Source organism: Halichoerus grypus, chromosome 7 (genome assembly GCF_964656455.1).
Source record: "Halichoerus grypus chromosome 7, mHalGry1.hap1.1, whole genome shotgun sequence".
NCBI classification, from domain to species: domain Eukaryota; kingdom Metazoa; phylum Chordata; class Mammalia; order Carnivora; family Phocidae; genus Halichoerus; species Halichoerus grypus.
In genome coordinates, this window is record NC_135718.1 from 120,164,627 (window position 1) to 120,190,462 (window position 25,836).

The window sequence follows — 25,836 nt, forward strand, 5'->3', positions numbered from 1 at the left end:
TCCAGGCCAGCCATATATTTATGGGGCAAAATCAAGAAGAGTAAGAAAACTCAGAAAACACATCTGTCTATCCATGTGCACCAGATATAGGAATAATAAAAGGATAAAAAGCTAACATTTGTAAACATCTACAACGTGCCAAATGCCTTAAATGCATCAGCTTATTTAATATTCAAAACAACTCTTGAATATGGGTATTATCACTCTCACTATTATTATTGCCATTTAAGAGAGAAGAAAACTGAAACTTAGAGAAATTTATTAAATTGTCCCAGATCTGGGAGCTAGTAAATGCCAACAGGGACTTATGCTATTATCCTAATTCTATTGTTTTTAATTGACAGTCCCACATATACAGAGATCATTTTCAAGAAAAACAGAGAGCAATAAAATAATACATTGCAGCATATCCCAAGTTAGTAAGAAACCATTTACACATCACCCTAAGTGCATTGTACAAAGACCTGGAGAGAAATTTTCTTATCTCACATATCTTCACAGCCTGGCAGTAATTTTGAGCAGTTCAGAAAGCACAGATTGTCATCCTATTAGACAGACGAAGAAACCCAAGTGCCAAACGTGGCTTGAGTGAGGGACAGAGAAAGGACGGTGGCCCAAACCCTTTGACGCTCGCCAAGCCATGGCTCCTCCCACTGGACATCCTCAGAGGGCTTTAATAAACCAAACTACTGACCTCCACATGCCGGTGAAACTGAACATGGTGCTCACACAGCGAGGGAGGGGCGGCGGCGTGAGTCCATCCAGGCGCATGAGCAGAGCTGGGACACCAAAGAGCACCAAGTACTTCAGATAGAAGAAGAGCACGTGGGCCAACGCCAGTCCTCCTGAAAGACAGAGGGAGCCATCAGACACAGAGATAAGCAATGGAGCAATCTCCTGCTCCTGAAAAATACACCACCTGCTCCCACTTTTCCACCCGTCCCCTTTCGTTCCCTTATCTCACACATTACTAAAGTTTCCCGCATTGGTTTTGAGCAGTAAGAATTTTGGATGAGGAAATATTGAAACATCCTTTATTACTGTGATAGGCAATAGGACATCTTAGCAGTCATGCTTTTACAGACACTACACTTAAAAGTGTTTTATATATTTATGCATTTAAGTTATATATACTTACATACATTTATATATATAAGTATATATAACGGATTTAAAAACTACTAGAAAGGGAAAATCCTCTCCAAATCCTTCCAAATCCTCATGAGCTCACACCCACTAGTATGGCTAATTCAAAAAGTCAGATCAACAAGGGTTGATGAAGATGTGGAGAAATTGGAACTGTCATACACAGCTGGCAAGAAAGCAAAATGGTGCAGCCACTTTGGAAAACTGCTTGGCATTTCCTGAAATGAATAAACTTAAAGTTACCATATGACCTGGCAATTCTACTTTTGGTATATACCCAAGAGAAATGAGAACAGATGCCCACACAGAAACTTATACCCAAATATTTGTAGTGATATTATCAACAGCAGACAAAAGATGGAAATAACCGAAATATCCATCAAAAGATAAACAAAATGTGGTCTATCCATACAATGGAATATTATGTTGCCATGAAATGGAATGAAATATTGACATGGATGAATGCTACAACATGGATGAATCTTGAAATACCATGCTAAGTGAAATAAGCCAGTCATGAAAGATCACATATTATATTCCATTCATATGAAAGTCCAGAATAAGGTAACAGAGACAGAAACAGAAAGGTGATTAGTGGAGCGTGGGTGCAGTCTGTGGCGTCAGTGCTGTCTGTGGCATCATCAGAATCTGAATCTTGAATTTTCTGAGGAGAGCATCTGGGCTTCAGAGTTCTTACCAGTGTATATTTTTCTGGGGTTGTTGTTACCCTGTTAGCATTTTGTTCTCTCATTCATCTATTCTCCTCTGGACAAAATGACAAGATGGAAAAACTCACCTCAAAAAAAAAAAGAACAAGAGGCAGTACCAACTGCCAGGGACCTAATCAGTACAGACATTAGTAAGATGTCAGAACTAGAGTTCAGAAGACGATTATAAAGATACTAGCTGGGCTTGAAAAAAGCATGGAAGATACTAGAGAAACCCTTTCTGGAGAAATAAAAGAACTAAATCTAAACAAGTCAAAATCAAAAGCCTATTAATGAAGTGCAATCAAAAATGAAGGCTCTAACTGCTAGGATAAATGAGGCAGAAGAGAAAATTAGTGATATAGAAGACCAAATGATGAGAATAAAGAAGCTGAGAAAAAGAGAGATAAACAACTACTGGATCACGAGGGCAGAATTCGAGAGATAAGCGATACCATAAGACGAAACAATATTAGAACAATTGGGATCCCAGAAGAAGAAGAAAGAGAGGGGCAGAAGGTATATTGGAGCAAATTATAGCAGAGAACTTCCCTAATTTGGGGAAGGAAAAAGGCATCAAAATCCAGGAGGCACAGAGAACTCCCCTCAAAATCAATAAAAATAGGTCAACACCCGGACATCTAATAGTAAAACTTACAAGTCTCAGACAAAGAGAAAATCCTGAAAACAGCTCAGGAGAAGAGGTCTTAACCTACAATGGCAGAAACATTAGATTGGCAACAGACCTATCCACAGAGACCTGGCAGGCCAGAAACGACTGGCAGGATATATTCAGAGCATTAAATGAGAAAAATATGCAGCCAAGAATACTATATCCAGTTAGGCTGTCACTGAAAATAGAAGGAGAGAAAAAAAACTTCCAGGACAAACAAAAACTAAAAGAATTTGCAAACACGAAACCAGCCCTACAAGAAATATTGAAAGGGGTCCTCTAAGCAAAGAGAGAGCCTAAAAGTAACCTAGACTAGAAAGGAACAGAGACGATATACAGTAACAATCGACCTTACAGGCAATATAATGGCACTAAATTCATATCTTTCAATAGTTACCCTGAATGGAAATGGGCTAAATGCCCCAATCAAAAGACAAAGGCTATCAGATTGCTGTCTGCAAGAGACTCATGTTAGACCCAAAGACACATCCAGATTGAAAGTGAGGGGGTGGAAAACCATTTACCATGCTAATGGACATCAAAAGAAAGCTGGGGTGGCAATCCTTATATCAGACAAATTAGATTTTAAACCAAAGACTTTAATAAGAGATGAGGAAGGACACTATATCCTACTTAAAGGGTCTATCCAACAAGAAGATCTAACAATTGTAAATATCTATGCCCCTAACATGGGAGCAGCCAATTATATAAGCCAATTAATAACAAAATCAAAGAAACACAATGACAACAATACAATAATAGTGGGGGACTTTAACACCCCCCTCACTGAAATGGACAGATCATCTAAGCAAAAGATCAACAAGGAAATAAAGACTTTAAATGACACACTGGACCAAATAGACTTCACAGATATATTCAGAACATTCCACCCCAAAGCAACAGAATACACATTCTTCTCTAGTGTCCATGGAACATTCTCCAGAATCGATCACATCCTAGGTCACAAATCAGGTCACAAATCAGAAAGATGGGGATAATTCCCTGCATATTTTCAGACCACAATGCTTTGAAACTAGAACTCAATCACAAGAATAAAGTCGGAAAGAACTCAAATACATGGAGGCTAAAGAGCATCCTACTAACGAATGAATGGGTCAACCAGGAAATTGAAGAAGAATTTTAAAAATTCATGGAAACAAATGAAAATGAAAACACAACTGTTCAAAATCTTTGGGATGCAGCAAAGGCGGTCCTAAGAGGAAAGTATATAGCAATACAAGTCTTTCTCAAGAAACAAGAAAGGTCTCAAGTACACAACCTAACCCTACACCTAAAGGAGCTGGAGAAAGAACAGCAAATAAAGCCTAAACCCAGCAGGAGAAGAGAAATAATAAAGATCAAAGCAGAAATCAATGAAATAGAAACCAAAAGAACAGTAGAACAGATCAACAAAACTAGGAGCTGGTTCTTTGAAAGAATTAATACAATTGATAACCCCTGGCCAGACTTATCAAAAAGAAAAGAGAAAGGACCCAAATCAACAAAATCATGAATGAAAGAGGAGAGATCACAACCAACACCAAAGAAATACAAACAATTACAAGAACATATTATGAGCAACTACATGCCAGCAAATCAGATAATCTGGAACAAATGGATGCATTCCTGGAGCTGTATAAACTACCAAAACTGAACCAGGAAGAAATAGAAAACCTGAACAGACCCATAACCACTAAGGAAATTGAAGCAGTAATCAAAAATCTCCCAACAAGAGCCCAGGGCCAGATGGCTTCCCAGGGGAATTCTACCAAACGTTTCAAGAAGAATTAATACCTATTCTTCTGAAACTGTTCCAAAAAACAGAAATGGAAGGAAAACTTCCAAACTCATTTTACAAGGCCAGGATTACCTTGATCCCAAAATCAGACAAAGGTCCCATCAAAAAGGAGAATTAAGGACCAATAACCTTGATGAACATGGATGCAAAAATTCTCACCAAAATACTAGCCAATAGGATCCAACAGTACATTAAAAGGCTTATTCACCACGACCAAGTGGGATTTATCCCTGGGCTGCAAGGTTGGTTCAACATCTGCAAATCAATCAATGTGAAACAATACATTAATAAAAGAAAGAACAAGAACCATATGATCCTCTCAATAGATACAGAAAAAGCATTTGACAAAGTACAGCATCCTTTCTTGATCAAAACTCTTCAGAATATAAGGATAGAGGGTACATACCTCAATATCATAAAAGCCATCTATGAAAAACCTACAGCAAATATCATTCTCAATGGGGAAAAACTGAGAGCTTTCCCCCTAAGGTCAGGAACGCGGCAGGGATGTCCACTATCATCACTGCTATTCAACATAGTACTAGAAGTCCTAGCCACAGCAATCAGACAACAAAAAGAAATAAAAGGCATCCGAATCGGCAAAGAAGAAGTCAAAATCTCACTCTTTGCAGATGATATGATACTTTATGTGGAAAACCCAAAGGACTCCACCCCAAAACTGCTAGAACTCATACAGGAATTCAGTAAAGTGGCAGGATATAAAATCAATACACAGAAATCAGTGGCATTCCTATACACCAACAACAAGACAGAAGAAAGAGAAATTAAGGAGTCGATCCCATTTACAATTGCACCCAAAACATAAGATACCTAGGAATAAATCTAACCAAAAAGGCAAAGAATCTGTACTCAGAAAACTATAAAATACTCATGAAAGAAACTGAGGAAGACACAAAGAAATGGAAAAACGTTCCATGCTCATGGATTGGAAGAACAAATATTGTGAAGATGTCAATGCTACCTAGAGCAATCTACACATATAATGCAATCCCTATCAAAATACCATCCACTTTTTTCAAAGAAATGGAACAAATAATCCTAAAATTTGTATGGGACCAGAAAAGACCGCGAATAGCCAGAGGAATGTTGAAAAAGAAAGGCAAAGCTGGCGGCATCACAATTCTGGACTTTAAGCTCTATCACAAAGCTGTCATCATCAAGACAGTATGGTACTGGCACAAAAACAGCCACATAGATCAATGGAACAGAATAGAGAGCCCAGAAATGGACCCTCAACTCTATGGTCAACTAATCTTCAACAAAGCAGGAAAGAATGTCCAATGGAAAAAGAAAAAAGACAGTCTCTTCAACAAACGGTGTTGGGAAAATTGGACAGCCACATGCAGAAGAATGAAACTGGACCATTTCCTTACACCACACACAAAAATAGACTCCAAATGGTTGAAAGACCTCAGTGTGAGACAGGAATCCATCAAAATCCTAAAGGAGAACACAGGCAGCAACCTCTTCGACCTCAGCCGCAGCAACTTCTTCCTAGAAACATCACCAAAGGCAAGGGAAGCAAGGGCAAAAATGAACTATTGGGACTTCATCAAGATAAAAAGCTTTTGCACAGCAAAAGAAACAGTCAACAAAACCAAAAGACAACCGACAGAATGGGAGAAGACATTTGCAAATGACATATCAGATAAAGGGCTAGTATCCAAAATCTATAAAGAACTTATCAAACTCAACACCCAAAGAACAAAGAATCCAATCAAGAAATGGGCAGAAGACATGAACAGACATTTTTCCAAAGAAGACATCCAAATGGCCAACAGACACATGAAAAAGTGCTCAACATCGCTCGGCATCAGGGAAATCCAAATCAAAACCTCAATGAGATACATACCACCTCACACCAGTCAGAATGGCTAAAATTAACAAGTCAGGAAATGACAGATGTTGGCAGGGATGTGTAGAAAGGGGAACCCTCCTACACTGTTGGTGGGAATGCAAGCTGGCACAGCCACTCTGGAAAACAGCATGGAGGTTCCTCAAAAAGTTGAAAATAGAGCTACCCTACGACCCAGCAATTGCACTACTGGGTATTTACCCCAAAGATACAAATGTAGTGTTCCAAAGGGATACGTGCACCCCGATGTTTATAGCATCAATGTCCACAAAAGCCAAACTATGGAAAGCGCCAAGATGTCCATCGACAGATGAATGGATAAAAAAGATGTGGTATATATATACAATGGAATATTATGCAGCCATCAAAAGGAATGAAATCCTGCCATTTGCAACAACATGGATGGAACTAGAGGGTATTATGCTGAGCGAAATAAGTCAATCAGAGAAAGACATGTATCATATGATCTCACTGATATGAGGAATTCTTAATCTCGGGAAACAAACTGAGGGTTGCTGGAGTGGTGGGGGGTGGGAGGGATGGGGTGGCTGGGTTATAGACATTGGGGAGGGTATGTGCTATGGTGAGCACTGTGAACTGTGTGACTGATGAATCACAGACCTGTACCTCTGAAACAAATAATACATTATATGTTAAAAAAAAAAAAAAAAAAAAAAAAAGATAGTAGGAAGGGAAAAATGAAGGGGGGGAAATCGGAGGGGGAGATGAACCATGAGAGATGATGGACTCAGAGAAACAAACTGAGAGTTCTAGAGGGGAGGGGGGGTGGGGGGATCGGTTAGCCTGGTGATGGGTATTAAAGAGGGCACGTTCTGCATGGAGCACTGGCTGTTATACGCAAACAATGAATCATGGAACGCTACATCAAAAACTAATGATGTAATGTATGATGATTAACATAACATAATAAAATAAAATTTTAAAAAAAAGGTAATTAGTTGGTCCCTAGCACTGGAGAGGTAGGGGGTGGGATAATGGTGGAGGTGGTGGCTAAAGGGTAGAGTTTCTTTTTGAGGTGATGAAAATATTATAAAATTGGCAGTGGTGATAGTTGCACATATCTATGAATATACTAAAAGCCAGTGAATTGTATCTTCAAGTGGGTAAATTGTATGGTATGTGAACTATATCACAACAAAGCTGTTAATAAAAAAACAAAACAAACAAAAAACCCATCAGGGCCCCAGGTTACAGTGGCCTCTTGTCCCGAATTGTGCCGTTCCAGGATGAGAAGAACATAGGATGTGGACACTAGGCAAGATGCGAGGTCGGAGACGCAGGTTATGGCCCACACAGGCCTCTGCCTGTCCCCACTGAGAATGACCCACTTCTGCAGCGAGGGCTCAGGGAGCTCTACCAACTACCTTCTCTCCTCGGGCTTCCTGGCCACTTTGACCTCTGTGCCCTGTGCCCAACGGGGCGCCATAGCCCCTGGCCAGATGTTGGCCCCATTCACACTGGCCTCAGCAGACAGGTAAGGTGTGGCAGGTTTGCCCCAGCAGTGCTCACAAGGAGAAGGCCGAGGGCAAAGTGTGTGTGGAAGTCCTGAGAAGATGACCAGTAGCCACGTACTGTCCAACCTCCAGAGCCTTCCCCGCGCAGCTGAACAGGGCATCTATGGGATATTGAGAAGGAAATAACTAAGCATTAAAGAAGTACTAGCAGAAAATATTTCTGTCTGGCGCTCGCCATGTTACACAGGGATCTTGGAAAGGACATCACTACAATGGAGAGTGTGGCTGTAACTGGTAACTCTGTGCCAGGAGAAACACAGAGCCATTTTCTGAATATACAGTTTGGGTGAAGGCAAATGGTGCTTCAAATTCAAAAGCCACATGTCCTACAAGGAAAAAACCCGGGAATCACTGTGTCTCATTCCCAATCAGGAGTGGTCAGATTCTTCAGACTTGTGGAAACTAGACTACAATCACATGTACTGAAATGGCTGTGTGTAAAATTGTAGCATTCTTAGATGTGTCTGAGAGCAGTCAAGAAAAAAAGCTGATGTGTGTACAAAAATATATATACATGAATATAGAAGAAAATATATATGTATATAAGTGTATATATACACATCTATCAAGAAGTGGGGTGTATGTGCTAGCGATACCATCTAAAAAGTATTTAGGGGGCATAAAACCACACTGAATGGTGAAGAAACCCATTCCACTGGCCAAGAGGGCAATTTGGTGGGGGGGGGGGGGGGGACTCAAAAATACTACAAAATGAACCACCAGACTTTAATCAGAAAAATCCCAGAGCTAGAAGCAGCAGGACAGAAGTAAGGATGCCTATGTAAAGGGCACAAAGCTTCCAGAGCTAAAACTGAACAGCCTGAAGAAGTGAAGGCATCAGAGGACCCAGGGGAGACTGTCCAAGATTAAGGCCACCTGGAGCTCTTTTACATATGAAGCATCAGAGATTTCTTTTCTCTGTTAAAAAGATCCAAGATCAGGGAGAAAGAGCTGCTTCCTTCTCAAATACTGCTTTTAAGTGACACTATTTTTGTACAGTTATCACATATGAGGCATATAAATTAAAATCTGTAAGATTTTTTAAATGGTCTATTTCATTTAAATATTTTATAATTTCAATTCTAGTATCCTACCATCTAGATTATGCATGAGGAAGTAGCATTAACACCTCTATTACACATTACCTTAGAGGTGTGTTGGTACTTGCAGATATTTTCTACCAGATTACAGGATGCTCAAAGCCCATGCCCACATGGTTGAACATCAGGACTTTCAATAGCAGGTGCTCAATAAAGAACAGCTTGCCCAGTGAATGCTGCTAATGGTGGGAAGTTCTTCCCAGGGGTAAATATGAGGGTCTGAATTGTATTAAATCCTCTTAAGTTGTTAGATCCACTAGACTTGAAGAACTTAGCATCCACCTAATGAAAAGTCTTCATGAACCCAGAATGGTTCAAGCTGTGTCTTATGCCAGAGTTTGCCAAGGCTTGGGGAGAGTTTGCCACAGAGGGGAAAGAGGCCCCTTGACTCTCCTGGCCAGCTCAGAGCTACCATCTTCAGACAGTTGAGCCCTGCCCTCAAGATTCTCATAGTCAGTATAAGACACTGATACCAGCTTCACTCTGTTTCAAAAAGCATGTTGTCTGTCCCCACCAGCTTGTGTGCCCTGACTCACTACACTACACTCTCCCACCTCCAGCCTATATGCTGGGCTCTCGCTTCTATCCATGGCCTGACTTCATCTCTGTACCTTTTCTGCTCCAAGGAAAAGGACTCCAGCCACTTTGACCTTGTCTACATCTAACCTACTCTAGATTTTGCTTAAATGCTCCGTGACTAAGTCTGTTCAGATTCAGGAAGCCTAGACATTTTATAAAAAGTTTCTTCACGGGGAACTTGGGTGGCGCAGCTGGCTAAGCATCTGACTCTTGGTTTCAGCTCAGGTCATGAGATCGAGCCCTGTTTAGGGCTCCACGCTAAGTGGGGAGTCTGCTTAAGATTCTCTCTCTCCCTCTCCCCGTCCCTGTTGTGCCTGAATGTGCGCTCTCTCTCTCTCAAATAAATCTTTAAAAAAGTTTCTTCTCATATAAAGTTCTTTATAAGAATGTGTCATGCCTACAGTTAACAATACTGTATAATACATTTTTAAAATTTTGTTAAGATAGATCTCAAAATAAGTGTTCTCCCCAGTTTTGTTTTTTTTTTTTAAAGAACATTTCCTATATAAGATCTAGGATAAGAACCGGAGGCATAAAGATTAATCAAGAAGATTTGAACAAACCAATTACCAGCAAAGAAATTCAATCAGTGATTAAAAAACTCACAACAAACAAAAGCCCAGGCCCAGATGGCCTCACAGGAAAATTCTACCAAACATTTAAAGGAGAGTTAATACCCATTCTTCTCAAACTACTCCAAAAAAACAGAAAAGGAAGGAAAACTTCCAAATTCATTCTATGAGGCCAGCATTACCCTGATACCAAAACCAGATAAAGATACCACCAAAAAAAGAGAACTACAGGCCAGTATCTCCAATGAACATAGGTGCAAAAATCCCCAACAAAACACTAGCAAACCAAATCCAACAGTACATTAAAAAAAATCATTCACTACAATCAAGTGGGATTTATTGCTAGGTTGCAAAAGTGGTTCAATATTTGCAAATCAATATGATATATCACATCAATAAGAGAAAGGATAAGAACCATATGATGATTTCAATAGACGAAAAAAAGCATTTGACAAAGTACAACATCTGTTCATGATAAAATGGTAGGTTTAGAGGGAACATACTTCAACATAATAAAGGCCATTTATGAAAAGCCCACAGCTAACATCATCCTTAAATGGGGAAAAACTGAGAGCTTTTCCCCTAAAGTCAAGAAGAAGACAAGGATGTCCACTCTCACTGCTTCTATTCAACATAGTACTGGAAATCCTAGCCACAGCAATCAGACAACAAAAAGAAAGAAAAGGCATCCAAATTGTCAAGGAAGAAGTCAAACTTTCACTATCTGCAGATGACATAATACTCTATATAAAAATTCTGAAAGACTCCAACAAAAACTGCTAGGACTGATACACGAATTCAGTAAAGTCCCAGAATACAAAATCACTGTATGGAAATCTATTGCATTTCTATACACTAATATAAGGCAGCAGAAAGAGAAACTAAGAAAACAATCCCATTTACGACTGCACCAAAAACAATAAGATACCTAGGAATAAACTTAACCAAAGAGGTGAAAAACCTGTACTCTGAAAACTATAAAACACTGATGAAAGAAATTGAAGACAACACGAAGAAATGGAAAGACATTCCATGCTCATGGATTGGAAGAACAAATACTGTTAAAATGTCTCTACTACCCAAAGCAATGTACATATTTAATGCAATCCTTATCATAATACCAACAGCATTTTCACAGAGCTAGAATCAACAAACCTAAAATTTTTATGGACCCACAAAAGATCCCAAAGAGCCAAAGCAATCTTGAAAAAGAAAAACAAACCTGGAGGCATCACAATTCTGGACTTCAAGTTATATTACAAAGCTCTAGTAATGAAAACAGTGTGGTACTGGCACAAAAAATAGACACATAGATCAATGGAACAGAAAAGAAAATCCAGAACTGAACCCACAATTATATGGTCAATTAATCTTCAACAAAGCAGAAAATGGAAAAAAGAATGTCTCAACAAACGGTATTGGGAAAACTGGACTTTCTTACACCATACACAAAAATAAATTCAAAATGGAGGTGTCTGGGTGGCTCAGTCAGTTAAGCGTCTGACTCTTGATTTCAGCTCAGTTCTTGATCTCACTGTTGTGAGTTCAAGCCCCACACTGGGCTCCATGTTGGGTGTGAAGCCTACTAAATGAATGAATGAATGAATGAATGAATATTCAAAATGGATAAAACACCTAAATGTGAGGCATGAAACCATAGAAATCCTAGAAGAGAACGCAGGCAGTAACTTCTCTGACATTGGCTATAGCAACTTCTTTCTAGATATGTCCCCTGAGGAAACCATTGGAACTACATCAAAATAAAACACTTCTGCACAGCAAAGGAAACAATCAACAAAACTAAAAGGCAACCTAGGGAATGAGAGAAGATATTTGCTAATGATATATTCAATAAAGGGTTAGTATCAAAAATATATAAAGAACTTTTAAAACTCAACACCCCAAAAATAAATAATCCAATTAAAAAATAGGCAGAAGACATTAACAGACATTTCTCCAAAGACATACAGATGGCCAACAGACACATGAAAAGATGCTCATCATCACTTACCATCAGAAAAATGCAAATCAAAACTACAATGAGCTATCACCTCATACCTGTCAGAATGGGTAAAGTCAACAACATAAAAAACAACAGGTGTTGGTGAGGATATGGAGAAAAAGGAACTCTCTTGAAATGTTGCTAGGAATATAAACTGGTGCAACAGTATGGAAGTTCCTCAAAAATTTAAAAATAGAACTACTCTATGATCCAGCAATTGCACTACTAGGTATTTACCTAGAGAATACAAAAACACTCATTCAAAGGGATACATGCACCCCTATGTTTATAGTGGTATTATCTACCATTATCTACAATTAGCCAAGATATGAAAGCAGCCTAAGTGTCCACTGAGTGATGGATAAAGATGTGGTGTATATATATATATATATATATATATATATATATATATATACACACACACACACACACAAATGGAATATTATTCAGCCATAAAAAGAATGAAATCTTGCCATTTGCGAAGACATTGATGGAGCTAGAGAATATAAAGCTAAGTGAAATAAGTCAGTCAGAGAAAGACATATACCATATGATTTCACTCATATGTGGAATTTAAGAAACAAAACAAATGAGCAAAGGGAAAAGAGAGAAAGAGAGAAACTAAGAAACAGATTCTTAACCATTGAGAACCAATTGATGGTTACCAGAAGGGAGGTGGGTGGGGGGATGGGAGAAATAGGTCATGGGGATGAAGGAGTGCATTTGCTGTGATAAGCACTGGGTAGTGTACGGAAGTGTTGAATTACTAAACTGTACACCTGAAACTAATATAACGCCGTGTGTGAACTACCTGGAATTAAAATAAAAACTTAAAAAAAAAAGATTAATCAAGATGAACAGAGACAAGGAACCACAACACAAGGCAGAAGTGGTGCCATGACAGACTTGGAGATCTTCCCTTACAGCTAAGGGTACAGGGAGGAAGGGCAGCTCACATGCTGGGAAGGTTAACACCACTGGTCAGAGTTACCATGATGGTCAGTTTCCCACAGAGACACTGAAAAAAGGTGTCGATTGCCTTATAGTAGTTATATAAGGTTCTGTGTCAGGAGGAGGAGGACATGGATCAGGGCCAAGAAAACCAAGAGAGTAAATGTGACCGACAGGAGAAGGGAGTGAGGGAACGGGCAGAAACGAGGAATTGCTGCCAGGAGTTCCAGAAGGTCAAGCACCCAAGTCAAGAAGGGAAGAAGCGTGCTGGTGAGAGGTGCAGGCAAAGCTCTTGGCAAGCTTGTCCAGCCTGAAGAGACCAAGGAGGTCAAAAGAATTCAATCATTTCTAGTCATTGAGCTCTGGGAATAAATGACTACAGCAAATGCTCCAGTTTCAACCTATATCTAAGGATTTTGACGTTGAACCTATAGCCCCACCAGGTAGGAGCCAGTGTCCCCACCTGCTGGACTCAGCAGGATAAATGACCTGCTGAAGGAGGAACTGGTTGGAACCCAGTAGGATATTCAGACTCATCCAGGGCACCGCCCCCCCCAAAGCTGAATCTCCAACTGAGGTGCATTCCTGTCCTCTGCTTACCTGAGCGGTTGGTATCACAAGACTCTCTACTGATACTACAGTAAATATATGCTTAAGGCCACATATAGCTGGTAGTTGACCCTCCAGGACTCAAAAAAGAGGGTGTTCCCAGGGACCAGGCTGCCCCTGCCCATGAGCAGTTCCCCGTGGAAGGTTCAAAGGCTGTTTCTAAGAAATGCAAATACTGAGTATCCAGTGCAATAACACCAAACCAAGGAGTGGAAGGGCAGATAAGAAGGAGACAAAAAGGCAATGAGTTGAGAAGCTAGAGAAGCAGTAACCCAAGGGCCCCGACTCCCCAAACTGGAGATGAACAAAGAAGGTGGACAGACTCAGTCAGTTCAAGAGTGATCTCAGGGATGTAAAGTTCTGGCTGCATGATTTCTTTCTGAGCAATGGTACCGGAGAGGACAAAGAGGCCATGCTGTAGTCCTCAGGTGGGTCTCCATGGAGACCCATTCCAGGAGAGGCAGCAGCCAAACAGCCAAACCAGGGGATGAGAGCTGGGCCCCTCTGATGGGAGGCCTCAGAACTTTGCCCTCTCTGCACACTTCACAGTTGTGAGGCTGGGGATCTACAACACCCTCCACACATGGCTTCTCAACAGTTCTCGTTCATTTCCCATGGATCTGTTAGCCACCACTGAAAACAACAGTCACATGTGTAGTAAAAGTGTAAAACACATGAGGGCAAAAAACACCGAACTCAGAATAGCGGTTACCGTTTAGGGGAAGTGTGAGAAATGCAGTTAGGATGGGTAACCAAGGCGGCTTCGACTATGGTGGTAATATTTTATTTTTTAAACTAAGTGATGTGGGTTGTTCAGTTGGTTAAGGGTCTGCCTTCAGCTCAGGTGATGATCCCAGAGTCCCGGGATCGAGCCCCATGTCAGGCTCCCTGCTCAGCGGGGGAGTCTGCTTGTCTCTTCCCTTCTGCCCCTCCCCCCCCACTCATGCTCTCTCTCTCAAATAAATAAAATCTTAAAAAAAATAAACTAAGTGATGGATAACCATACGTTCGCTACATTCTCTTCTAACTTTTAAAAAATATCCTGTGTGCGTGTGTGTGTGAAATATAGGCTCAACCGCCAGGGCAAGTTCACCAACCAAGCAGCTCCTGAGAGCGCAGCACTACAGCTCCTGACTAGGAGGCGGCACCTATGAGGGCCACACGACAAGCAGTGGGCGGCATCTGACCTCATTCTCAGGACAGACTCTCTGTGGGTATTATGACGACCCACATCACACAGATAGAAACTTGGGCACACAAAGGTTACAAAACTTGCCCAAGAGCACACACTAGTAAGTAGCAGAGTTGGGACTCGAATTTGGGTCTGCTGCCTCAATGCACCACATTTACTAGATTCACATTCTCTGAGAGGAGACGGAAGAGAGTTTGCGTGAGGCAGACCAGATGGCAGGACAACGAGGGGGCTGTCAGAGGCAGCCGAAGGAGATATTGCAAGCAGGAAAAGAAATGCAGGGACAGAGCTCTGAAGATCCTCAGGAAAGCCTGCCTCAAGGAGCACACTGTAAGCAAAGATGTCCAAGAAACAAATACACAAGGCAGTCCACTGTGGTAAGCAACTCCAGACTCACAGATTTGAGAATTCTGATCCTCTTAGCATCAAAATGAGTAGTTATTAACTCAGAAACCCAAAGGAGAGTTTACCTCCTGAAATGCTCAATCTTTGGACATATTGGAAAATCTAGTTTGGAAAGCCTTCTCCTTATTAGGTTTAAACCTAGTTTAAGTCTTCAAAGAAAGGATATGTTTTTGGGAAGGGGAACCGAGTATTAAATCCTATTTGACCAACCTCTTTAATTATAAATTGTTAATGTCTCAGGGGGAAGGGCTATAAGCCACAATAAATCACACTTAAGATCAATATAACTGTCCAGCAAAAATACTGAATGCTTCACAAAACATATCTAAGTAAAATCAAGGTGTTCCAGAAACATTTTCATACGGCAAAATAAATTTTAAATCTTTTTTTAAAAATTGACTATAGGCTCAGTCTGTTAAGCATCTGCCTTCAGCTCAGGTCATGATCTCAGGGTCCTCGGATGAAGCCCTGTATCGGCTTCCTGCTCAGCGGGAAGCCTGCTTCTCCCTCTCCCTCTGCTGTTCCCCCTGCGTGTGCTCTGTCAAATAAATAAATAAATAAAATCTTTAAAAAATAATAAAATAGTAAAATAAAAAATAAATAAAAACTGACTATAGTAGCATAACAGAATAAGCCCTTCCCATTCCCAAACTGTGAGGGAAGAAAACCCCAGAGCAGAAGCAAAGCAATAACACACACACACACACACACACACACACACACACACACACACACACAGCCCTACATAAGACTTAGGGAAGGTGGGAACAGGAGGAGATTTACACAGGGCCAAATGACCTGAAAATTCTGAAAAGCAAATTTTCCGGTAGAGACCAGATGTAGATTATAGTTTGAATTGTGATGCTTCGCTGTGACTCACTTTGTCCAGCAGAAGTGCCTGTAAAATCTATGTGCCAAAAGAACTAGAAATCAACTACTGATTATTCTACTGCAAATCCTTCAAGGAGCAAAAAATCCCCCTAGAAAGCAAATAATTGCCTCCCTTAAGTATTCAACAAATTCAGATTTCCATACCTCAACTTTGCTTCAAAGAAAGATAGACCTATTTTCTGTCACCTAAGAAGGTCCCCTGTATGCCTAAGTTACCTGGGCATAATAATGGGTTAGGTAGCAATCGGCAAAGATCACGGCGTTCTGAGGGATGCTGGAGGTGGGAGGAAAGGAACTAGCTGGTGTTACAAATAAGAACTGTGGTGCAACTTGCTACCCTTTATAATGCTACATCAGGCAAGCATCTCTTCCATTCTTCAATCAGGCACCATGAAATTACCCTCACACCACACAGAGTATCTGTAATTGAACAGTCAAGTTCCACAGTAGTAAATCCCAGAGTAGCTCTGGGTTCACACTGCATTAATTTCAAATAACCTCGGGATTCTAATCCAAGGAGAGAATTTATAAAAATTAATTTTTTCTACTGAATCTCAAACCTTAGAACGTTTAATGCCTCCAAAGGGTGGGAAGAGAAAGAGAATCTCATGCTATCTGACATGTGTTTGTGTCCCCGGTTTTCAAAACAGACATCAGATGTCAAGTGTCTTATCTCTCTCCCCTGTTGTGATTTGCAGAAGGAGAAAAAGCAAATAAATGACTCGGTTAGCATTTCATTACCATTTAGATAGGTGCACAGACATTATTTCAACAACAGCTGGTACTTAAGTTATGTGCTAAAAAAAAAAAAAAAAAAAACCCTCTGACTACATGCGTTCAGGAGATGGGTCCCTAAACTCCAACCACTGAGCAGTTAAGATTGCAAAGAGGACTCTAATGTACACTCCACGGAGTTTTACTATATCTTTACCATGGAAAAAACAACTAACTTTCAACCATTTTCACCTCCTCACTTCTTGGCTCACTCTCAAATCCCTTGCAAAGCTCTTTTCTATCCCCATAATCTCATCTACCTCGATTTACCATTGTGAAACACCATTCTATAATGAACTCAAGAAATGAAACCTTTTTGAGCTCTTTTAAAGAGAAACCATAAATTACCACCTTTGCCCCCCTTATTCCTAGACTGTCAAGGTATAGTTACAGTCTGTCATGTTGTGTCTCCATATAAGATTCTGATGTTCAAAAGAAAATGGCCAAACCCCTAGAACATACAATACGAAGAGAGAAGCCTATTGTAAACCACAGACTTTGTGTGATTATGATGTGTCAGAGTGGGTTCATCAATTATAACCGATAGACCCTCTCTGATGGAGGATGCTGATGGGGGGGAGGCTGTGTATGTGTGGGGTTGGGGGGGATATAGTAAATCTCCATACCTTCCCCTCAATTTCATTATAAACCTAAACTGCTGCAAAAAAATAGTCTTTTTTTGAATAGAAAGGAAGAGAAGAAAACAGTACTTATTACCTTTTAAAGATACTACTGAAATATTTATAAATAATAAGACATCTGGGATTTGCTTCAAAACAATGTGGAAAAGAATACAGATTAAAGAAAATTGGCTGTGAGTTGATAATTATTGAACCAGAGTGATGAATACATGGAGGTTAATAATATGTTTATACCTTTAATTTTCTAAAATACCAAGTTTTAAAAGGGGTGGATTAAGAGTCCCCCCTGAACCCTGAATTTTAGCCAGAATGTTCAACTTCTTCCTCACACACCAACCAAATGCATTGCAGGAGACAATGAGCAAAATGGACTTATGTCAGCACAATTCCACCTCTGTGCTCACCCTATAAGCAGAGAAAAAATGGGAAGTGTAAAAGAGAGGCAAATTAGAGAAAGGAGAAGGGGGAGAATGCCATGAAACAGAATAATGAACTTGCTCATTATCAGTCCTTGAATCACTGGGAACTGGCGGACTTTGAAGTAGGTCTCCCTAGAGCAAGATGCCCCACCACAATCTTCATCAATTACAACAATGTTTCTCAAATTTATCTGCTCCTAAGAATCAACTGGGGTAATAGTTCATCACAGAGATTCCCAGACTTCTCCTTGACAGATTCTGATTTAATAGGTTGGGTCAGGGTCCTGAAATCTGAATGCAAAATAAGTACAGATCTTCCTTGACTTATTATGTTCTGATAAACCCATCATAAGTCGAAAATATCATATGTCCAAAATGCATTTAATACACCTAACCTATGAGCATCATAGCTTAGCCTCGCCTACCTTAAATGTGTTCACTTATATTAGCCTACAGTTGAGCACAATCATCTAACACAAAGTTTAAAATAAAGTGTTAAATATCTCATGGCTACATGGTTATAAAGAACGGTTGTGTGGGGGCACCTGGGTGGCTCAGTCGTTAAGCATCTGCCTTCAGCTCAAGTCATGATCCCAGGGTCCTGGGATCGAGCCCCGCATCAGGCTCCCTGCTCAGCCAGGAGCCTGCTTCTCCCTCTCCCACTCCCCCTGCTTGTGTTCCCTCTCTGTCTCTGTGTGTCAAATAAATAAATAAAATCTTAAAAAATAATAATAATAACGGTTGTGTGGCAGTTGTCTACCCTCGTGATCACATGGCTGACAAAGCCGCGGCTCATCACAGCTGCCCAGCATCACGAGAGCACGTCCTATGGGATATTGTCAGCCCAGGAAAAAACTGAAATTCGTAATTCAAAGTATGGTTTCTACTGAACGCCCATTGCTTTTGCACCATCCTAGAGTCAGAAAGTTTTAAGTCGCCCCACAGTAAGTCAAGAACCATCTGTAGCAGGAAGCTGCGCTCAGTCAAGTCTGAGAAAGTCTGTTCGAGGATGCACACCCTACTACGTTTTCCCCACATATAAAAATACGCATCAAAGTGTAACACAGCAATTTTCTTGGAGAAGGTGAGGTTACCTTTCTGTTGTTGTTCATTTTTTTTTTCTGACTTTCATGTACAGAAAAGGAAAAAGGTGTCTCTCCTGCTCCATCTGTTTGTTATATGTCAGAACTTCAAAGGAATGTTCCAAACTCACTCTGACATTCATCACTGAGTTATCCAAAAAGAGAAAATGCAAGGAATTCCAAAGGAAAATCTTGTGCCACAGGATTGACCTTTAATTTTATTAGCTAAAGGCTGCTATAATTTTGACAACCACAATTTAACTGTGAAGAAACGATGTTCTGCTAGCCTGAGGGGAGATATCAGCAGTCACTGAGGTACAATCTAATGCTCTCATTAGAGGAGAAAGCCCTAAGTTTCTCTGCAGAGTTCTGCTAAAATAAATAACCTCCACCAAAAGTTGTGTTACAAACAACTCTTAGCAAAACTTAATTCCATGATGTAAGGAGTAGTATAAGAGAAAAAAACTAAGGCGCCTGAGTGGTGCAGTCGTTTGAGCGTCTGCCTTCGGCTCGGGTCATGATCTCAGGGTCCTGGGATCTAGTCCTCTGTCAGGTTCCCTGCTCAGTGAGCCCCTCCCCCGTGCTCGTACACACGCTCACTCTCTCTCTCTCTCTCAAATAAATAAATAAAATCTTTAAAAAAGAGAGAGAAAAAAACCTAAAATACTGCCAGTTATCAAAGCCTCCTCAAAGGGTGAATCCTCAAGTAATTCTCAAAACTGCTAGCATTTTAGGGAAAAAAATTGTCAAAGTAACTAAGCTATGTTATATATTTTATCTACATATTTATTTAATCTATAGATTCATTACAATATGTTCTCTCTACTGTGATAGTCCTTGAGGGATATGAAAATGATTTAAAATGTACCAATTATAAAAGATATTAAATGATTTTTTAACACTTCAGAAGAGGAAGCTTATACTCTGAGCACCTACCCTTTCACAGAAGGAGAACTGTTTAAAAAGCAGGATGTGTCCCAGTCCCCAGCAACCTGGATCTTCTACACATCATCTGCCCCAATAGCTTTAATAGCCACCCATTCACTACTGAGCTCCTATTGCGAACACTGACATGTCCCCTAAATCCCACAACTGCAGGTGCAATCACCTCTGGACGTCTCCCCTTCATCCCACACCTCCGGCTCCCATGTGGTATCTGGCACCCAACAGGTGCCTAATGAAGGTTTGGGGAATGAATGAGTGGGTAATGATTTCCTTCTGGACACTTAATGAGACTTTGTTAAATTGATTTGCATTAAATGACCATCATTTTTCCATTGATCACAATTAGATCTGAGGAAGGTTCATACTTAAATTAACACTTCACAATCATCAAGCCCATCCAAACTCCCTTAATATGCTTGCGATACCAAGTTAGTGACAACTCAGGACGAGAACACTCAATTTCTCTCTCCTAATCAAAAGGAATTCATTATATGTTAAGAAAAAAAAAAAGAAGAAGAAGAATGTAGCAGGAGGGGAAGAATGAAGGGGGGGAAATCGGAGGGGGAGACGAACCATGAGAGACGATGGACTCTGAAAAACAAACTGAGGGTTCTAGAGGGGAGGGGGGTGGGAGGATGGGTTAGCCTGGTGATGGGTATTGAGGAGGGCACGTTCTGCATGGAGCACTGGGTGTTATGCACAAACAATGAATCATGGAACACTATATCTAAAACTAATGATGTAATGTATGGGGATTAACATAACAATAAAAAAATTTAAAAAAAAAACAAAAGGAATTCATTATGGTAGTGGGGAGGGGGGTGGAGGAAGGCATCGTCTCAATCTGCAGGGGAAGTAGCCCAGGAGTGAGCTGTTTGGAAGGAAGAGTCAGCTGGGTGAAGGAAAGGATGTGTGCAGCGCAGGCGGGTGTGAGACGGCCCAGCACGCTGGGGCGGGGCAGGGAGCATTTCCCTGCTGGTGATGTGGCTTCAGCAGCAAGACAGGCGTGGTCAGAAAGGGTCACGCTGGCCGGCTGAGAAGCACGACTTGATAGGAAAAGATCCAAGAAACCAAGCGAGAATGTGAGCTGGATTTGTTTGGTGTTTTAGAAAGATTGGTCGGTAAGAAAACAGGAGAAGGCTGTTGTTCATGAAGGGAGAGGGGCAGGAAAGCAGCAGGACAGAGGGGAGGATGGAGCAGCAGGGCTGGAGAACAGAGTCTGCGCTTCTGGCGTGGCGGGAGAACCACCGAGCCCCAGGTGTCAACTGTCAGTTGTCTGGGGCCTTTCTTCCAAACCTTTAGTAGAGTCCCCTGCCACACACAACTGCTTCATCTGAACAGACCTCTCTCTCTCTCTCTCTCTCTCTCTCTCTGTGTGTGTGTGTGTGTGTGTGTGTGTGTGTTGTACACAGAGCAAGAAAAAGAACCAAGGACCATGTGATAATCAGGGCAATGCGCAGCAGGGACAGCAATGGTCCTTAAACAGAACTAATTCCACAGAAGCGAGGGAGGAGAGGCAGAGGAGGCCACGAACTGGGAATCTCAGGAGAGCCCTGGGCTCTGCTCAGTTCAGGGAACGAGGAGTCCACCTTATCTAGAAATTAAGAAGCTGGGAGACACTCATTGCTGAAATCCAGTGACAACCTAATCTACAGACTATATATAAAACTATGTCCTACATCAAATCTGGAAACTATAATAAATTAAGAATTTTTAATTTTGCCGGGGAATTTCATGAAAAGTACTTAAAGTGATAAGACTCAGGGATGTTGTGAAAACGGAGATGAAAATGGTTACTTTAGTACACCTCCTCTTTCTGGTCAAGAAGCAACACTATCACCTCACCACCACCTCAATGCATTGCAAATTGCCTGGGAGGCTGAATATTAGACTAATAAAATGCTGTCTAATTTGCATTGCTCAAATGACTACCTAGCTTTTACTGCCACCTACTGGCCCTTTCCAGTATGTCTACCCTGAACTCCGCACTCATCACACAGGCGCACATACGCGCCCACACACACAAAATCGATTGCTACATTCAAGAATCTCCAGAGAGAGCATCAAATTAAACCATGATCACACTGAAAATGGAAAGCTGTGATACCTACTGGGAGCCCCTGGACAAGGCAGCTGCACACTGATAAAGTCACCCCAGCCAAGCGGATCTCCCTGTCAGCACCCTGAGAGCCGATCTGCGTCAGGAGGCATTTGCATACTAACCAAGCTCAAAGGGACAAATCTGTAATACCAGAATGCCAATCGCCAATTCAGAGTGAGAAATATCACCTCCAAGGTAACAGAGGCCTCACATTTTCCTATGCAAACCTCTTTTCTCTCTGGGCCAACCACACAGGAAATCAAATTACGCACTCAAGGAGTTGCTTGGTGAGGAAGAAATCAGGACCAGGGCATTGGCCAGAGAAAATGAACATTTGAAGTCATCCAGCTCTGAGAGATGAAGGCATCTTCCCCACAACAGGGATATTCTGCCACTGGACATGACAAAGAAAATGGTTGGAACAGGGTATCCCTCCCAGTCAATGCTTGAATGGGAATTGTCAGGATTTGCCTTTTGGATGTTTCTCTGTCTAGTTCTGACCAAACCAACAACCTTTCTGGTTGGCAAAATCTTTCCATGGGTATGATAAAGCTTCCCATGAAGTGGTCATCAGTAAAGGCAAGACCCACATCTCTGATCCACTGTGCACTGATACAATAATCTGCTCTTTGTAACGGGCTGTATTTTCCCTATTCCCAAGCTTTTGGAGGCACCCCCTGGCAGTCCCATGTACTTCCACTAAACAAGTAATGACAATTTCCATTTGCTGAAGAATTACAAGTTCACAAAGAGCTTGCATATCCACTGCCACAGCTAGTCCTCTCAAGCACCCTTTGGGGTTCTTTGGATAAGAGCTATGGTTCTTATTTTAAAGATAAAGATGTGGCACCTGGGTGGCTTAGTCGGTTAAGCATCTGCCTTGGCTCAGGTAATGATCCCAGAATCCTGGGATCAAGCCCCGCATCGGGCTCCCTGCTCGGAGGGAAGCCTGCTCCCCCCTCTCCCTCTGCCCCTCCCCCTAGCTCATATTCTCTCTCTCTCTCTCAAATAAATAAATAAAATCTTCAGGGCACCTGAGTGGCTCTGTTGGTTAAGTATCTGCCTTCAGCTCAGGTCATGATCTCAGTGTCCTTGGATAAAGCCCCGCACTGGGCTCTGTGCTCGGCAGGGAGTCTGCTTCTCCCTCCCACTCTCCCTCTGTCTCTCTCAAATAAATAAATAAAATCTATTAAATAAATAAATAAAATCTTGAAAGAAAGAAAGATAAAGACAGTGAGATAAGTAAGTGGTTTTTCCAAGGTCACAGAATTACTGAATATAAAGACTAAAACTCAGATCTTCAAACCCCAAGTGAGTCTACTGAGGACATCTGCTCTTAACAGTAAATAGTCCCTGACCGACTGCACCATATGGAACAAATAGTGTCAATTATTAGCTACCTACTATTCTAGGCACTGGGAACACCAAGATGACCAATTTAAACAAGGCTCCTACTTCCATCATCATACATATAGTAAGTGGTGAGAAGACAAAAAGGAAAAATTCAGATGGTGATCAGCCCAGTGCAGTAAAATGCTGACTGGCTCTTTCTTCTTAGGAAATAGCTTCTCTTTGCAGGGGAAAGCTTCTCTTAGGAAATGACACTTCATCTAAGAATGAGGAGAAGTCATACGATGATGAAGGGGAAGAGCATTCCAACCTGAAGGGACAGTTAATAAAAATGCCCTTTGGTGGGACCATCCCTGTCTGGAGAGAAGCCTGTGTGGTGGAGTGCAAAGGGCAAAGTGATAGGAGACAAATCAGGGATGTGGCTAGAAGCCAAACCATAGAGCATGTTGTTAAAAGACCAGTCTGGTTTTAGTCAATGCACAGTGGGAAGCCATCACACTATTAAAGAAATGTGCAGCTTTTCAATGGAGTTAGACACCATTCTAGAACAGGTTTTACACCCCAGAATCCTAAAGTCTCATAACCTTGCTACTCCTGGTGCTCAATGATTCAGATCTTCTATTAATATCGAATGTTTTCCAAAACCCTTCCATAGGAGGTATTTGAAAGACTCTGAAAACAACTGATCTTGCAGGAAGGAAAAACGTTTGTCCCATCTAAGAACACATATTTATAAGTGACGGGTTCACAACCTCAACATTCAGGCAAATCAAGCTCCGTGAAGCCCAGCGAGGCCCCCATGGGGCACTGGCTGTCTTTTCGCAGAGCTCGGTTCAGGAACCCTGGGGGCAACAGCTAGGCTCCACGCCTCACCCACCCTGACAGCGGCATCTCCCTCAGGCTCAAGCCTGTCCTGCTCTCCCACAGTTCACTGCTCAGATGGCAGCCTGACAGCTGCTTTCTCTGGAACTCAAAGATAAAATCTGTGGCTGTCCTATAGCAAAGGAATGCTCAGAACGCCCCAAGAGGGGACGCAGGGAAAGAGAATCAGGAAGGGAGGGAAGGCGATGGGGGGGGACCTATGCCTTCTAAACAGAAACTCACTGCATAAAACAATCACAGTCCTCCACACCCCACAGTTCAAACACTGCTGAAGCTAGGAGAGAAAAATGGCCCTATCCAAAGACCAGGGGAAGGGCGCCTGGGTGGCTCAGTCGTTGAGCGTCTGAGAGCTCAGGTCATGATCCCAGGGTCCTGGGATCGAGCCCCGCATCGGCCTCCCTGCTCAGCGGGAAGCCTGCTTCTCCCTCTCCCGCTCCCCCTGCTTGTGTTCCCTCTCTCGCTGTGTCTCTCTCTGTCAAATAAATAAATAAAATCTTTAAAAAAAAAAAAAGGGCAGCACAATTTAAAAAATAAATAAATAAAATTAAAAAAAGATAAAGACCAGCGTGGCAAGGAGTAGCCTAGCCTTTAACCTGGGAAATCACCCTCAGGACATCATCAGGGATGATCAAAAGGGCTTATGTAACTATGTTCGCTGAAGCATTCAGCGAACATAGCCCATAACAGGGCAAAATTCAAGCCAAGGATCAACAACAGAGAATTGGTTGACTAAATTACAGCAAAGCCATGGGAAGGAACACCATAAAAATGGCAAAAATCATACTCTAAAAGAATAGAATCTGTAAGAATATTTCATCGTATAAGGAAAAATTCAGAATATACTGAGCTTAAAAAGTCGGTTGTAAGGAAAACATGGCAATGAGCAAATCCTTGTAAAAATCTAGACAAGAAACCAAAGGTAGGGGCGCCGGGGTGGCTCAGTCGGTTAAGCGTCTGCCTTCGGCTCAGGTCATGATCCCAGGGTCCTGGGATCGAGCCCCGCATCGGCCTCCCTGCTCAGCGGGAAGCCTGCTTCTCTCTCTACCTCTGCTGCTGCTGCCCTTGCTTGTGTTCTCTCTCTCGCTATCAAATAAATAAATAAAATCTTTCAAAAAAAAAGAAAGAAACCAAAGGTAAATGGGACAAGTAGATGGCGTCTGGGAAAAGAGACTCACTTTGAGTCCCCACTCCGAGGCACGGCTAGTATGCACACTGGTGAGCAAGCCAACTCACCAAAAACTCGTTTGGGCAAAGTCTGGCGTCAGGAAAGTGCTGAGAAAGATCCATCAGTGAGCAAGGTGCCTTTTGGCGAAAACACTGGGCAGGCACCTCTGTAAAAACAGTGAGTGTGCTTTCTGCCTGCAGGGGGCGCGGTGGGCTTCAGATTTCCCCCTCCCCCCACCTGCCCTGCCCCAGGAGGCCTCCTTGGCAACTCCTGCAGGTTCAGACCACTCAACAGCAAGTGGCTGTGGTCTAACATCAACACTGCGTTTTAAAACTCACTACAGTCCCCCTCCTGTTTCTCATTTCTTACCCTCCATCCGTGTCACGCGCACCCCCAGCTCCCTGCGGCAGTCACCAAGACACTGCCTAGGATCAGCATCAG

At 41.8% G+C, this 25,836-nt stretch overlaps 1 protein-coding gene across 5 annotated transcripts in view; it reads right to left on the reverse strand.

The window, feature by feature from the left end:
* HHAT (hedgehog acyltransferase) overlaps positions 1-25,836 on the reverse strand; it is a 331,516-nt gene that overhangs the window by 190,371 nt on the left and 115,309 nt on the right. For all 5 annotated transcript variants that reach the window (XM_078078155.1, XM_036095714.2, XM_036095719.2 and 2 more), the window contains one exon: positions 695-845. In XM_078078155.1, coding sequence (XP_077934281.1) covers positions 695-845 — 151 coding nt within the window. The remainder of the gene's footprint in view (positions 1-694; positions 846-25,836) is intronic.